Source organism: Nicotiana tabacum, chromosome 5, assembly GCF_000715075.1.
Source record: "Nicotiana tabacum cultivar K326 chromosome 5, ASM71507v2, whole genome shotgun sequence".
NCBI classification, from domain to species: Eukaryota; Viridiplantae; Streptophyta; class Magnoliopsida; order Solanales; family Solanaceae; genus Nicotiana; species Nicotiana tabacum.
The window spans coordinates 56,286,450-56,302,579 of record NC_134084.1 but is presented as its reverse complement, the minus strand read 5'-3'; the positions used below and the strand labels follow the sequence as shown (position 1 = coordinate 56,302,579).

General features: G+C 38.2%; 2 protein-coding genes across 2 annotated transcripts; one reads left to right on the top strand and one right to left on the bottom strand.

Annotated features, from left to right (window-relative positions):
- The first annotated feature begins 1,039 nt into the window (after positions 1–1,039).
- On the top strand, positions 1,040–4,361 carry LOC107782236 (putative pentatricopeptide repeat-containing protein At5g13230, mitochondrial). Its single transcript, XM_016603104.2, has 2 exons — positions 1,040–3,767; positions 3,993–4,361. Exon 1 carries the CDS (start codon positions 1,140–1,142, stop codon positions 3,621–3,623), a length of 2,484 nt encoding a protein of 827 aa, XP_016458590.1. The 5' UTR covers positions 1,040–1,139; the 3' UTR covers positions 3,624–3,767; positions 3,993–4,361.
- Positions 4,362–10,871: 6,510 nt separating this feature from the next.
- Positions 10,872–14,783, bottom strand: LOC107782189 (phosphatidylinositol 4-phosphate 5-kinase 4-like). Its single transcript, XM_016603045.2, has 8 exons — positions 13,407–14,783; positions 12,791–12,958; positions 12,545–12,710; positions 12,323–12,439; positions 12,045–12,238; positions 11,831–11,961; positions 11,553–11,631; positions 10,872–11,469 (listed from the first exon to the last, which is right to left on the bottom strand). Exons 1-8 carry the CDS (start codon positions 14,564–14,566, stop codon positions 11,181–11,183), a joined length of 2,304 nt encoding a protein of 767 aa, XP_016458531.1. The 5' UTR covers positions 14,567–14,783; the 3' UTR covers positions 10,872–11,180.
- Positions 14,784–16,130: the final 1,347 nt, after the last annotated feature.

The window sequence follows — 16,130 nt, the reverse complement described above, 5'->3', positions numbered from 1 at the left end:
CTAATCTATTAAAATTAATATGAAAAGACGGCGTTACCCTTTCTTCTATCTCTTTTCCTTCCCAAACCCTCTATATTTCAAAACCCTTTCTCCCGTTCTGCAGGAATGCTCCTTATTTAAAAAAAAAGAGTTTGCTAGCATGTTCGTACAAACTCCGCTACATATGTTAGTACACTGTCTACTGCAACATCATGACATTTTCATTAACATGTTCACAATGTTCAGGGCAATCTGTGTATCACATTTGAACATGTCACAGTAACCAACATTCTTTCACTCATCAATTTCATTTACATCCTTCTCTATCTTTGCAGAGCATGAGGATATGGGAAAGTGATTTAGTACAAAATATTTCAATGCCTAGCATACGATAGGTAATCCTTAACTTAGAGTTACAAGTACAGAAATTAAAGACAAGTAATCCTGAATTTAGAGTTTCAAGTTCAAAAAATAAGGACATGTAGTCCTCAACTTAAAGTTACAAGTTCAAAAGTTAAGGACATGTAGTCTTAAACTTAGAGTTACAAGCTCAAAAACTAAGGACATATAGTCTTTAACTTAGACTTACAAGCTCATAAATTAAGGACAGCTAGTCCTGAACTTACAGTAACAAGCTCATAAGTTAATGACACTTGGTCCTGAACTTAGAGTTGGAAGTTCAAAAATTAAGGACATGTAGTCCTTAACTTAGAGTTACAAGCACAGAAATTAAGGACCGGTAGTCTTGACTTCAAGTTCCATGTTCAAAAGTTAAGGACATGTAGCCCTGAACTTAAAGTTCAAGTTCAAAAGTTAAGGATATGTAATACTAAACTTAGACTTACAAGCTCATAAATTAAGGACAACTAGTCCTGAACTTACAGTAACAAACCCATAAGTTAAGGACACTAGGTCCTGAACTTTATGAGCAGAAGTGTATTTTCGTCCGGGCAGATAAAAGTTTATTAAAGTAGTGGCTAAAGACTATAGACATTTTAAACAGTTGCTTAAAAATAAATACAAGTGTTATTATTGACTAAGTGTGCACTTCCCTCTTAATTTCACAGGACATATGAGAAAATGTCTAAGCGAAGCCCGTTAATCTAGGCTTACGTTGGCTGCTCATTAAGGGAAACCAGCGTTGTCTTGCCGAAACACGCATGCTGAGATACGCACTGGGCAGAAGGCAGTCATGGACCGATTTTGCAACATCCCACGTTTGGGTTCTGTTTCGGCACTGCCATATCTCATCCCAAGTCCTCCATTTGACCAAACAACAAAACAAGAATTTGGAAATTCCTTCATTCGATTCATCTGCATACGCCAATGTGCTTCAGAATTGCATAATGAACAGGGATTTCAGAGCCGCAAAGGCACTCCATTGCGACATTTTGAAAAGAGGTGAATGTTTAGACCTATTTGGGCAGAATATTTTGCTCAACTTGTACGTCAAGTCTGAGTTATTACATGATGCAGTTCGGCTGTTCGACGAAATGCCTATGAGAAACGTGGTTTCATTTGTTACTTTACTTCAGTGTTTTTTGCGGGCAGAGCAATACATTGCAGCTGTTGAATTGTTTGTTAGATTGCATAGAGAAGGTCATGAGCTGAACCCATTTGTATTCACAACAATCTTGAAAGTGCTTGTGAGTATGGATGAGGCAGAGATGGGTTCGAGCATTCATGCGTGTATTTATAAGCTTGGACATGACTCTAATCCTTTTGTCAGCACTGCCCTCATCGATTCTTACTCTGTTTCTGGACTTGTTGATTTTGCAAGGGACGTTTTTGATGGCATTATTGATAAGGACATGGTTTCTTGGACAGGGATGATTACTTGCTATGCAGAAAATGATAAGTTTGAAGAAACACTGGGATGCTTCTCTCAAATGAGGATGGCAGGTTGGATTCCAAACAACTATACATTTGCGAGTGTCATGAAGGCTTGCCTTGGTCTAGAGGCTATAAATGTGGGCAAGAGTTTTCATGGATGCGTATTGAAAACTAGGTATGAGATGGATCCTTCAGTTGGTATTTCGTTGCTCGACCTATACTGTAAATCTGGAGATCTGAATGATGCTGCACGTGTCTTTCAAGAGATTCCTGAACGTGATGTAGTTCATTGGAGTTTTATTATAGCTCGGTATTCACAAAGTGACCGCTGTGACGAGGCACTGGAATTTTTCTCCCAAATGAGGAGAGCATTAGTTGCTCCAAACCAGTTTACTTTTGCTAGTGTGCTGCATGCATGTGCATCAGTGGAGGCTTTAAACCTTGGTAGGCAAATCCATTCCTACGTGACAAAGTCTGGTCTTAATTCTGATGTGTTTGTTACAAATGCCCTCATGGATGTGTATGCTAAGTGCGGAAAGGTGGAAAATGCAGTAAGCATGTTTTTGGAGACCGAAAACAGAAATGAGGTATCATGGAACACTATTATTGTTGGCCATGTACAATGTGGAGATGGAGAGAAGGCGCTAAATCTATTCACGGATATGCTTGAAGCTCAAGTACGGGCTTCATCGGTGACATATTCTTCTCTGCTGCGTGCTTGTGCAACCCTAGCTGCATTGGAGCCAGGTCTTCAAATTCATTCTTTGACTATAAAAACCACTTACAATCAAGATCTTGCTGTTGGAAATGCTTTAGTGGATATGTACGCAAAATGTGGGAGTATTAAATATGCTCGTTTAGCATTTGAAACAATGAATGAGCGAGATGTTGTTTCATGGAATGCTATGGTTTCAGCATATTCCATGCATGGTCTTGGGAATGAGGCTCTCAATATCTTTGAGAGAATGCGCAAAACGGAAGTCAAGCCTAATCAATTAACATTTCTTGGTGTTCTTTCAGCTTGTAGCAATTCAGGATCTTTGAATCAAGGATATGCCTATCTCTTTTTAATGCTAGATGATTATGGTATTGAACCGTGCGTTGAGCATTACACATGCATGGTATCACTTTTGGGGCGCTTAGGTCACCTTGATAAGGCTGTTAAGTTGATTGAAGACATCCCATTTGAGCCAAGTGTCATGGTATGGCGTGCTTTGCTTGGTGCCTGTGTTCTTCATAATGAAGTTGAGCTTGGGAAAACAGCTGCTCAGCATGTGCTTGAATTGGAACCACAAGATGAAGCGACTTATGTGTTGTTATCAAATATGTATGCCACTTCAAAAAGGTGGAATAATGTAGCTTTTGTTCGGAGAAGCATGAAGAAGAAACGACTAAAGAAGGAACCAGGACTTAGTTGGGTTGAACACCAGGGCAGTGTTCATTATTTCTCTGTTGGTGATGCTTCACATCCTGATATCAAACTTATACATGGAATGTTGGAATTGTTTAACTTGAAAAGTAAGAGGGGAGGTTATGTTCCTAATTGTGATGTTGTTCTACTTGACGTAGACGATGATGAAAAGACACGCCTCCTGTGGTTACATAGTGAGAGATTAGCTTTAGCCTTTGCTTTACTTAGAACGCTACCTGGAAGCCCAATCCGGATTATAAAAAATCTACGAATATGTTTGGACTGTCATGCAGCAATCAAGTTTATATCAACAATAGTGCAGCGAGAAATTGTTGTAAGAGATATAAATAGGTTTCACCACTTCCAAAATGGAGCTTGTTCATGTGGTGATTACTGGTGATATGCCCCTGCTCCTAGGCTGTCTATGTATCCATCTAAATAGAATTTGTCTGTTTTGCCCTCTCGGTGAGTAATATGGAATTTGCTCCATCATTGGCCCTCTGGAGCTTCCCATTTCCTTGCACTGGACGTGAAATCTGTACAGGTAACATGAAAGTAGTCCAATCCTTTATAATGGAGATGTTCCTTGGCAGTAGCTTCCGCTGACATAAATATTAATTATGCAAACCTTTTCTGCTACTTCTACACTACATCATGGAATCTAAATATAATTTACACTATCAGACGAGGCTTCATACTCAAAATTCTGATAAATTACTCTTGAAATTGCCTATCTGACGCTCTTAGAGACATTGTTGCGAATTGGCAGAAGTCTATGGATTGCGGTAAGAACAACAACAACATACCCAGTATTATCTCACACCGTGGGGTCTGGGGAGGGTAGTGTGTACACAGACCTTACCCCTACCTTGCGAGGATAGAGAGGCAAAAGCTATTGCGGTAAGACAAGAACAAAAATGACAAGATTACTAATGGCATATCAGCCAGGAGGATACAGTGATTTCCAAGGATGACAAGATATTGAGACTGATGGCTCCTGGAGACGTTGCTACAAATTTTATTTTTTAATTTGTTCTTTGTATTTGTAAATATAACGAACTAAGAGCTTATTTCAATGTAAATGGCACGTAAATCTTCTCTTGTACAAAAAAATAAAAATAAATTGTCGGTCTGTTGGTTATTCTTTAAAGGCCATTTTGAACAACTATGAGAAGTGCATGTGTTGGAATTTGACATATTTATTGTCTATCAACACAGATCAAGTCAGCAGCATTTCGAATGAAGTTACTTTTAGATGACAATCTTTGTCCTGGTTTGAGCTCTTTAAATCATCAGCTTTAAAAGGACCTGCTCTGGGTGATTTCTTTTTGGGGTATAGTCTAATGGTCAGCAGTGGGTTAAGAACTATGAGATTTTAGGTTGAAATGACAAAAACACTAGGCAATTTCTTCCCATGTGTCAAAGCTTTGGTGGACAGAGTTACCTAGTACCTGTTGCTGGTGGGAGGTAGCAGGTATCCCGTGAAATTAGTTAAGGTGCATGCAAGTTGGCCCGGACACCATGGCTATAAATAAAAAAGGATCTACTCTGGATAAATCAAATAACCTTTCGTACAGATGCAAAGTTATATAGTCCGAAACCTAAATGCCAACTTTTTGGACTCAAAATACGTTTCTACTGCCTAAAAAAAGATACTTTTCTATATCTAACACGGTATTATACCGCGCTATACTTAAACGGTGTTTCTGCCGTTAAGGTATAGCAGCTGTTTGTGGGCCCACCAATTAGTCTCATGCATTTAACTGATATAACTGTAATTCAAATATATATAGCATGGTATTACACCGCGATATACCTATTTGTGGGCCCATCAATAAGTCTCCTTCGGTTAACTGACATAACAATAATTCAAATAGGTATAGCGCAGTGTAATACCGTGCTATACATCAAAAAATTCAGCCCCTCGAGCTAGGCATTGCCTTATTTAAAGGCGTTAGGATTTTATGAAAATCCATTCAAAAAATATTCTAACTTCCGTTCAAACTTTTCTTCTTGTTATCAAGCATTTTTTATAATGTCTGAAGAGCCAAAAATAAGGGTTTCATTATATTGGGGGGTGAGGTTGTAATGGAGAATAACTCTGTGAGGTATAGTTCATTTCCACAGTGTCATGTTAAATTGCCGCTTACAATGGAGTACGATAAATTGATATCGTTGTTACGTAAAAAAATGAGTGTGAGGAAACGTTCGGTGAACCTTAAAGTAACCAGTAGATTTCCGTATTCTGTGACTCCACAGGGGTTTGCTTGTTATTCTGAGTTTAATGTTGAATATGATGAAACTCTTAAAGATTTTTTGCGGATTCCGGATGAATACAGGTAATTTATTGTGATAAAATTGTTGGAAATGTACGTTAAGGCTGAAGACGTTCGCAATAATGAGATTGCGCAAAGTAGGGATAACCCCTAGTCATCGATTGGTTATTCTGGAGCAATTTTAGCCTAACAGGTTCCGGCTGAAAGAGTTTGGCCGGATCTTAACTTATCTCCGCGGGCGAACGAAGAGCGAGGAAATAATTTCTCTCCTACTTTACATAATCCACAAGATGACTAGTAAACTTTAATTTTCCTTTCTGTTACGATATTTATTTTTTGTTGAATTGAATTTGTATTAACACTCATATTTTCCACAGGGGGTACCATCCGAATATGAATTTGACAAGTTATGACCCCACGTCCAGTTGGAATATGCGTAGTTTTGGCGTATTGGATCACAATGGTCTATCCGGGAGTCATCACCAACAGAAAAATGTCCATCATGGAATGTCAACGCAGCACGACTTGTAAGTGAAGTGATATAGCTATATGTAAAATATTTATCAATTTGAGTAGCTTATCATTTTGTTCTTTTTATGCAGTGAAAACGAGCAACTTGATGGTCATGACCTACCTCAATTGCCCGTAGACGACATATTTACTCGTGATTTGGCAGATGCACAAAGTCAGGAGGATAATAGTGATTATGACAACAATGCCGATGAGTCTGGAGATGACACGCTCTTCCCTAACGAGGGTGATGATGAGGAGGAAGTGAATGTCGAACCTGAGCTGACGAGAGAGCATGCTCCTCCACCTCCCGTTAGACCAAGAGTGTACGAGTCCCACGTGCCGTTTCATAAGCGGAATATTCCCTACCTTGATAATTTTCCAAGTATGCTGGATGTGGATGCCCTCACAAGGGATGCTGACGAATTTCGGTCAGCAATGTGGGATGAGTCTAGACCAACGGTGCTGACAAATGACATGTATTTTTCCGATAAAGCTCGCCTATCCAGGGCTTGTAAAATGTACAGCGTAAGAGAGTGCCGTAAGATGACAGTAAGGGAGTCAACTCCGGAGGTATACAAGGTCATATGTCGTAGATACTTTATGGGTTGTAACTGGATATTGCGTGCGATCAAGAAGGAAACAGGGTTATGGAAAGTGGGTAAATATATTAGCACCCACAGATGTGAAATGGACACATTCAATCAGAATCACTTCAACTTGGATGTAGACTTGATTTCTCTTGTCTTGATTCCACACTTGTAAGTGTCCATTAGGTACAAGATTAAAGAGTGTATTACATCCGTCCACCAGGAATATGGGTGTACTATAACCAAAAGAAAGGCATATCTCAGGCGTAAACGTGCATTTGAAATTATTTATGGTGACTGGGATAAGTCATTTTCATCTCTACCCAGGTACATGGCCGCACTGAAACACTTTAACCCCGGGACTGTTGTTGAATGGAGGCATGGGCGGAGTTCGGGAATACCGGAATATATTTTCAACTATGTATTCTGGTCATTTAAACCAACAATTGATGGTTTTGTGCATTGCCGTCCGGTAATTTCCATAGACGGTACTCATGTATATGGAAAGTATGATATTAAGCTTTTGATCGTAGTTGCAGTAGATGCCAACGACCAAATATTTCCACTAGCTTTTGCCATTTGTGCCAATGAAAGCGAAGAGATGCAGACGCTTTTTTTTGAACCACTTGAAGCAGCACGTTGTCAAACAACGTTCAGGTATTTGTCTAATATCTGATCGGCATGGTGGTATTTTAAATTCTTTACGACATTTTCTTGAATGGAAGGAACCCTATGCATACCACCGTTACTGTGTGAGGCACCTGAAGGCCAATTTTTAGAAGAAATATCCCGACAAGGTCTTGCATGATTTAATGTGGATGGTTGCAACTGAGCACCGGCAGTGCAAATTCACGAGGCGCATGGAAGCGATCCGGTAGTTTGACGAAAGAGCCTATAATTGGCTGATGGGACATGAGCTTTACAAGTGGACATTGCATGCTGATGGTGACAGATGATGGGAAGCTCTGACTACAAATGTGTCAGAGTCATTCAACGGCTTGTTGAAGTCTGCACGTGGATTGCCTGTCACTGCCATGGTCCGGATGATATTCAAACAGATTGCGGAGAGGTTTGTTGAAAGGCATAGAGCTGCATCGAAATTAATGGACAATGGTCTTCAATTTATGCCAATACCGATGAGAAGATTTGAGAAATACAGGAAGCGAGCACATTGGCATTCATTTTTACAGTATGATCATGCCCGGGGTGTTTTTGAAGTTCGCGCTGTTATCCACGGACACAGGGGGAATAATCTACAAACCGTGAATGAATCCAGCAGGTTGTGTTCATGTGGGAAATGGACCATCTACCACATGCTGTGCGCACATGCCATGACGTGCTTTCAACAAGTTAGTTTAGGGGCAACCAACTATATTGATAGGCAATACAGTGTTGCTGCATACGTAAACACATACAGTGGGCAGTTGCAGCTATTAGGTGCTGAGCATTATTGGCTGTCGGAACCATTTAAAATGTTGTGTCACAAGGACTATTTGCGCAAGCTGCAAGTGCAAAAAAGAACACGTATACGGAAACAAATGGATGTTGGTGATACCGTTTATGCGTGTAAATGTGCATACGCTCACAAATAGGACACAACCATTGTAAATGTCCTTCAGCTGGTCTGAGTGGCGGTGGTAATCCAGCTCCCGGTGCAAGTTCGTCTAATGTACCCAACTATCAAGGATACACCTAGTGTTTTATTTTCGTAATATTTTTTATAATAAGTATCTGTACTTGTTTATGTTGCAATATCTATCAAATAAAATTATGTTCCACAGTCTTATTACATCTTATTATCTAACATGACCTTTTAAATTGGGATGATGATATGATAGTTCCAACATTCAACTTATTGGTGTTAGTAAAGAAGACCAATATGAAGATTGAAATTTCATAACATAATACTTGAAGAGAAAAAAACATAACAACCATAACTAAAACAACATGTATGAAAATAAAAGATAATAAAAGGATAAATCAAGACAAAGCTGTTTCGTTTCAGAAAAATCAATATGTATAACGCGGTTAAATACTACATTTTGTTTGTTGTTTTGTCGATCTGAAAAGCTGACCGACTGCAAAAAAGCTGTTTCGTTTTAGAAAAATCAATATGTATAGCGCGGTTAAATACTACGTTTTGTGTGTTGTCTTGTTGGTCTAAAAAGCTGACCGACTACGAAAAAGCTATTTCGTTTCAGAAAAAGTCAGTATGTATAGCGCGGTTAAATACTACGTTTTGTGTGTTGTCTTGTTGGTCTGAAAAGCTGACCGACTGCGAAAAAGCTATTTTGTTTCATAAAAAGTCAATATGTATAGCGCGGTTAAATACTACATTTTGTGTGTTGTCTTGTTGGTATGAAAAGCTGACCGACTGCAAAAAAGCTGTTTCGATTTTTGACTTGAATTTTATGATTATTCATGATTCCAATCTTTATTTTAGCAATCTAATAACTAATCTAAGTGAAGAAATTAAGTATTTTAGTAAGAACTTTTCTAAATAAAACTTGAAGATTTGAACCCCGATTTAGAATCAGAATTGGATGAAACTTGTACGGTTGGACTCGTATTTGAATGAGTGTTCAAAATTTATGACGTTTGCTAGATTTTGAGAGGTGGGCCCGGGTTGACTTTTTGATTTTGATAAAGATCAAAACTTTATTGTTTGGGGTTGTTTCCTATGGCATTATTTGATATTATTAAATTGTTTGAATATATTCGAGCCTTTCAGAGGTCGATTCGCACTAGAATGGATTTTTGGAGTATTGATTCACGTGCTTTGAGTTTAGTTACATATCTAAACTTGGCTCGAGGGTAATTATCCGTGTGAACTACGATACTTGATATGTGTTAGGGTGACACACGTGCTAGGTGATAGGCATGTATGTGTACACCAAGATATTCATAGTGCGGGTAAACTTTAGACTGCTATAAGACTTGTTTTTTAATCATACCTCGTTATATCCGTATTTTCTCTACTTGTATAATTATTTGAACTATGATTCATGCTAGAAATCATATTCAGGCTATGCGCTTATTTGTTTGAGACATGATGGGGCTATTATTGCTGTTTTTGAGCTATTTGCCTTAAATGTAGATGTATTCTCAGCCAAGATGCTATATCTGTGTATGATATCTCTTTCTCCGTGCATTCTTACTATGATTTCTAACATATTGTTAATGTCTCATATGTGTAAGACTACTGGACTGAGTACTATGAAATGTGATTAGTTGAGACATGATGGGACTACTTGTTGATTGTTGACTTTATATTCGATTAGCGCTTGGGCAAGAATCTGCCCCTTAGAGTATGGTATTCATAGTGAGCATAGGCACATGATCTTATATGTGCTTTGCTGAGGGGAATTTATGGCAGGCACCCGTATACTGTTGAGTATGGTTGTATGTGTTATGGTGAGAGGCACTTGTGACATGCACCGTGATTGTGCTGAGTGTGTGTATACTTGATGGCTTCACTATGATGTATTGACTTGACATGTATATTTGACATATAGCATAAAGATATATTTTTCTCGTGCTAGATGGTGAATGAAATATCTTATCTGTTGTTAAAAGTTTGGAAAAATCATTATTTCCTTGATAAACTCTTGTTTTAGTGATTTCAGTGGAAGATTGGGCTTTGATTGTTATACTTGGAAAGCATGTCTAATTTTCCGTATTTGTGAACGAGCTAAACATGATATCTTTTGAGTTATTTACTTTTACTATCATCATTTTATCATGTGTTGTTATTGATTATTGGTGTTGAACGCTGACTTTCTCCCGAGCTCGTCATTCCTTTCAGCCCGAGGTAAGGTTTGTTACTTATTGAGTACATGTTGTTGGTTGTACTCATACTATACTCTGTACTTTATGTGCAGATCCAGGTACTTCGAGGCACGATGATTGCTAGAGTTCGCACCCGTTTCAACTTGTGGAGACTACAAGGTAGCTGCTATATCGTTCGTGGACCTTTTAAGTTCTCTTTTGTTTATTTTCATTATCACTAATCCACCATTCAGACATTTTTGTATTGAGGATTGACTCTGTATTTTGAGATTCTATAGTGCTTATGTATTCGTTAGATACCAAATCATGGGGTTGTAGCAACATTATTGTTGTTATTTCATATGTTTTATGATTATCCCAATGTTCAGATTTCTTTAGTTCCATTATTGTGATTATTGCTATTGTTTAATTGTTGGCTTGCCTATCAAGTGGTGTTAGGTATGGTGATGCCCCGGTGGGAGTTTGGTCGTAACAATTCTGCTGTGCAAATAACTCTGAACCAACTTTTTTTCACAAGTAAATTAGTTACATTGGTGCTATTACTCTTACAACTCTTTCTATACAATTGTCATCTCAAATTAGTGACTGTATCTATGAGACTAAGACTTAAAAATCATAAGAAAAATGAAATGGAGGTGTAGTAGTTCTTGGATGCAACCATAGTAAACTTTCAAAGACGATTACCAAAATGGTATACAGTTCTTGCCAAGCTTATGTCCTTTTCCATGTTGCAGCTTGAAGCTTCTCCGCTAGATTCAGAACAAAGGGACTGAAAACTGAAGGTATTTCTTCCTAAGTGTCCTCTGTAAAAACTTTGAATATGTAATCACGAAAACGCCTTGAGTACGCCTTTGGATCGACAGCTGAGATAGAGTTGGGGTCACATTGGATAGATTTGTATGCATGCTCAAGCTTTTTGGTAATGTCATAGTCCTGAAGTATGTCTATGATTCCAAAAAATAATATCACATCATAAAACTCCCCTGTTGGTTCTCCTACTAACTGAAAGTCTAAGTCATTTTTCCTCTCTGTCCTTTCAACTCGTGCGGGCATGTTTATACCCAAACTTATGCTAGCCCACCTGCAACATTCACTCATAAAATCAAAAAAGGAGAAGAAACTGGCATCAATTGTAGTTGGCCAAATGGAAGATAGAAACTGTACCCTGCTGGATCAAGATGCAATTGATCCCTATCTGATCGAGAAAGACGAGGAACTGATCCATCTTCCAATCCTTCATTATCTGCAAGCAAGGGGAAATGTCATTGATTGTTCTATAAATGATCCATTACAAAGTTGGAGGAAACATGACAGTTAAAGGATTAAAAGCCTGAAATTTTCCAAATGACTAATGTTTCATGATGAAAAGCTTAAACTAATGTTCAATAAGATTGAAATAAGTGGAAATACAAAAATGCAGGTATCATAAAATTAGCACCAACCAGTAGGTGTTCTACAACCAGAAGGAGTTTGGTCTCCAGTGATACTTGCTTCCCTAAAATGAAGACCAACTAAAAGGCTGTAGTCCATCACTCTCTCTTGTTCCAGTAGTTCACAGTCCCTATCAACTTGCCTGAAAGTTGAAAAAATCTTAGTGTTGTTTCTTGCAATGCAAAAAGAATGATATTAATGTTAAAGAATGAACTAGGATCCAACCTGCGGAATTCTTGAAACCATGTCTTTGGTAACATGAATATAAAGTTGAGGTCAAGGTCTTTCAGAGTTGTGGTTGCATCGATCTCTGATTCTGGCTTATCTGTCATCCGGCCAAACGTTGATCCTTTCAAGTCGAATCGTCTATGAATTGTATAATCAGTGCGGAAGAGATTCCCCATTATAACAAATCGTACCTAAATAAATCAAACATATAAGAAGTTCGCGTATTGATATATTTTATGACTAACTTATTTTTTGTGTTTCCTCATGTCCACTACCTTCTTCTGTGCTGGTCCGTTTAGCTTAACACAATGCAGGCCGAAATACTTAGTCATAAGGGTGTTCTCAAAAGCACGAACATGATTGAAATAGGCATGCAGCATCCTTAGAAGCACCTAAGAACAATCCATTGATAAGAAAAGTGAAAAGGGATTACTTTTTGGGAGAGAAAATCCATGCTAACCATATACATATATAGCAGCAGGATTCAGAAATCTCACTTTCACTTCTGCCTTCTTCATTGTCTTAATCATGTATCTATCATCATTTGTCAAGTAGAAGAAGCTTCCGCTTTTTCCTGGGGAGCATAGCTCCCGAAGGGCGTCATTGCCACAAATAGACAGCATATAATCAGCTGCATCCACTTTGAATAACATCCTTAAAGCCCTAGTAAATGTAGTCATCCATGAAGACTATAGAGGTATCCAATGTTGTAAACCAAAGAATGTCATGAACCACGAACTTACCTAAAAACTTTTGGGCAATAGTCTTTCCATCTGAATTCACAAGATGGATGAGGAGGTGTGCTTTTGGATCCTTCAGGTGGGAATCTTGTCCAGTACTTCTCTTTGGGATCAAATGCTGAAGACTTGAGATCAAGTGATGGAGCAGGTCCTGGCCTTCCTACTGAATGCCTATCATATAATTTCACATCAGAACCAAAGATAAGACAATAACATAAGTACTATATCGAGCTTTCAAAATTGATGAGAACATGCACAAGGAAACATCTAGATTTTTTTTGTATAGAACAAAAAATTAAAGATAATTTTCTCATGTTGCAGATAAGGCAAGGCAAGGGCAGCCCGGTGCACTAAGCTCCCGCTATGCGCGAGGTCCGGGGAAGGGCCGGACCACAAGGGTCTATTGTACACCGCCTTACCCTGCATTTCTGTCAGAGGCTGTTTACACAGCTTGAACCCGTGATTTCCTGGTCACATGGCAGCAACATGTTGCAGCTAATGCCGTGAAAATGAATATTGCTTTCTTTTAGTTATTATGGGCTTTCCCTGTAAAAGAGATACAAGAATTGACGATGTACGAGAAATTAGCACAAATTCACAAATTAAAAGTAAGTACTACCTGATTCCCAACTGCAAATTGAGCATAAGCTCATAATTTTTATGCCCTTTGGAAATAGTCTCTCCTTGCCTTTTTGCTGACTTAGGAAGTCTAATGGGGCTCCCTCTAATATACCCATCATGTTCCTGTGAACCAGCTATGGCATCATCTAAATAAGAAATATTTGGAGGTGTTCCTGCACAATCTGATAAGCGCGTTCGCCCAAATTCCCTATCTACAGGCGCTGCATCTATTCGACCATCTACGGACATCCTCCTTGGCCGAACGTTGTTTTCTGCCGCCTTAGCAGACCTCCAAACTGCCAGCTTTTTCTGAGAAGGCAATATTGAAACCTTCTCATTTGGACAAATGGTACATTCCATCAAATCAGTATAATAAACCTGCTGAGGATCCCAATCAAGGTTTCCTCCTTGTAACAATGATCCAGATGGATAAAATGTCCCATTATGTTCATTTGGTTCTTTACTCCAATTCCCAATATACAAGCTCCCATCAGCCCATCTAAATGTCCCATTTCCCTTAGGCACTCCATCTTCCCAATTCCCTTCATATACATTCTCATTTGTCCAACACATCTTACCTTTCCCACATATAACACCATTCTTCCATTCACCAACATAGCAATTCCCATTCTTCCATGTATACTTACCATGTCCTTCTTGTAATCCGCGACTCCATTCCCCATCATAACAATCTCCATTCGCGTATTCCTTAACACCATGTCCATGTTTCAAATTCATCACCCAAGAACCTCTAAATGAGTCCCCATTAGGCGCCATATACGTTCCTTCGCCATCCATATATCCACTCTTGAAATTCCCCTCATACATAGCTCCAGAGGGCCAACTAAATGTACCTTTTCCCATCTTTTTGCCTCGAAACCAATCACCTAAATACATGCACCCATCAGTCCACCAATATTTGCCGTGTCCATGGGGGAAATTATCGACCCAATAGCCACTATAGTAATCTCCATTAGGAAGGAACCTCTCCGAATGGTAAATTTCTCCACTAGCGTGCCCCTCGTTGTCATTTTCTGGATCTAGTTGATCAATAATCTCTTCCTCAGCCTGAGATGGTCCATAGGTACCAAATATTGTGTTGGCTCGTTTCCTCGCTACTGCCTGTGTTTTCTTAACGGTTGCCTCCCAAGCCTTCATGATAAGATTAAATCCTTTCTTCTAATAACTTTTTCTTTATCTCGAAATGTATTTATGGTTTTAATCAGATAATAGCTAAAATAGGTTGATAGATTTTCATAATACTCGTCCTGGATGAGGAAATGCATCAAACCAGCTATTGTTGATCAGCCATGCAAAGACATGCAGATGATGAGATAGAGAATCACTCTCCTCTTTCATTCTCTCTCTCTCTCTCCCTCTCCTCTATCAGCTCCGGCTTGCTCGCTTTCTCTCTCTCTCTCTCCTCTCCTAACGTGTGATGGAATGACGAAGAAAACCAACACAAACCAAGAACAATCACTTTCTTTGTCCATTTTTTTTACTCTTTATATATATATATATATATATATATATATATATTGTATTACATTTTTTTAATTTAAATTTTTATAGTTTAAAATATTTTAAGTGGTACTCTACTAAAGTAACGAGTACAAGGACGCAATTAATGTGAGTTGGTCCAAATTGGGACCTTGCAAGTCTAATGAATAAATGAATTACCAACATAATGCGGAAGAGATTAGAAAATATTAAGTAACTAAAAGGAGCCAACTAAGTGGTAGATGCATTTTTTTTTTCAAAGTGGACTTGTTCATGTTTTATTACAGCTAGAACGGCTATTAAATTTAAGGCTTCGTTATACTAGGAAGGATAAGCGTATTTAGGGTAATCTAATTTCCCGTATTTAGAGATAGATTCTTTTCAAATAAACCTTGGGACATTCTTTCGTTTTTAAAATAAGAAAATTATTTTGTGGATGGGGCTGAGTGAGAAATATCTTAAAGAATTACCAAAGAAGGAATGTCACATTGTTCTTATAAAGGATGGTTTTGGTAGAGTGTGGGAGGCAGCTGCTTTGAGATTCATCACATATTCATGAAAATTTTCCTGGTATATTATTGTTAAGTAAGTATATTTTAGTGCCCAAAACGTGTACGACAATACGAATAAGTCCATTTGGGCATCAAATACAATTTCCTTATTTTTAATACTAAACTTCAATAAATACTAATAGTAATTTTATCATCAGTATTTGTAAATATTGAGCATCAATATTTGCATATACTGGATTGGGAAGTACTTTAAGGAAATGAATATTCTTGTAAAGGATAAAATATGCTATATTAAGTAATTGTATAAGAGGATGACAGAGGATAGCTAAGACCGAAGACAACTGTTCCGTTTGCTACCGGAGAGAATGATGCTCATAAAGATACAATAAATGTCTGCCACCCAGTAGCATTTAATGAAAAATATTCTATAATATTTAATACGCTGCCTGTTACATGGAATTTCTCATTCATGCTCACCGTTACACATTCTTCAATGATCCTCATAATTGACATTAAAGAAGGGCATGATCCTAGGACCTTGTTTCCTATGTACAACTATAAATAGTGCGCTATATTACCATTGTAAAGGAGACGACTTTTCTGGCATACTTATGCTATAATCTACTCAGAGCTTTATACAAATTTACCTTTTTACTTTCTGATTTCATTATTGTTGTGTCCGGAAGTCTTGCTCCCAGAACTACTATTTC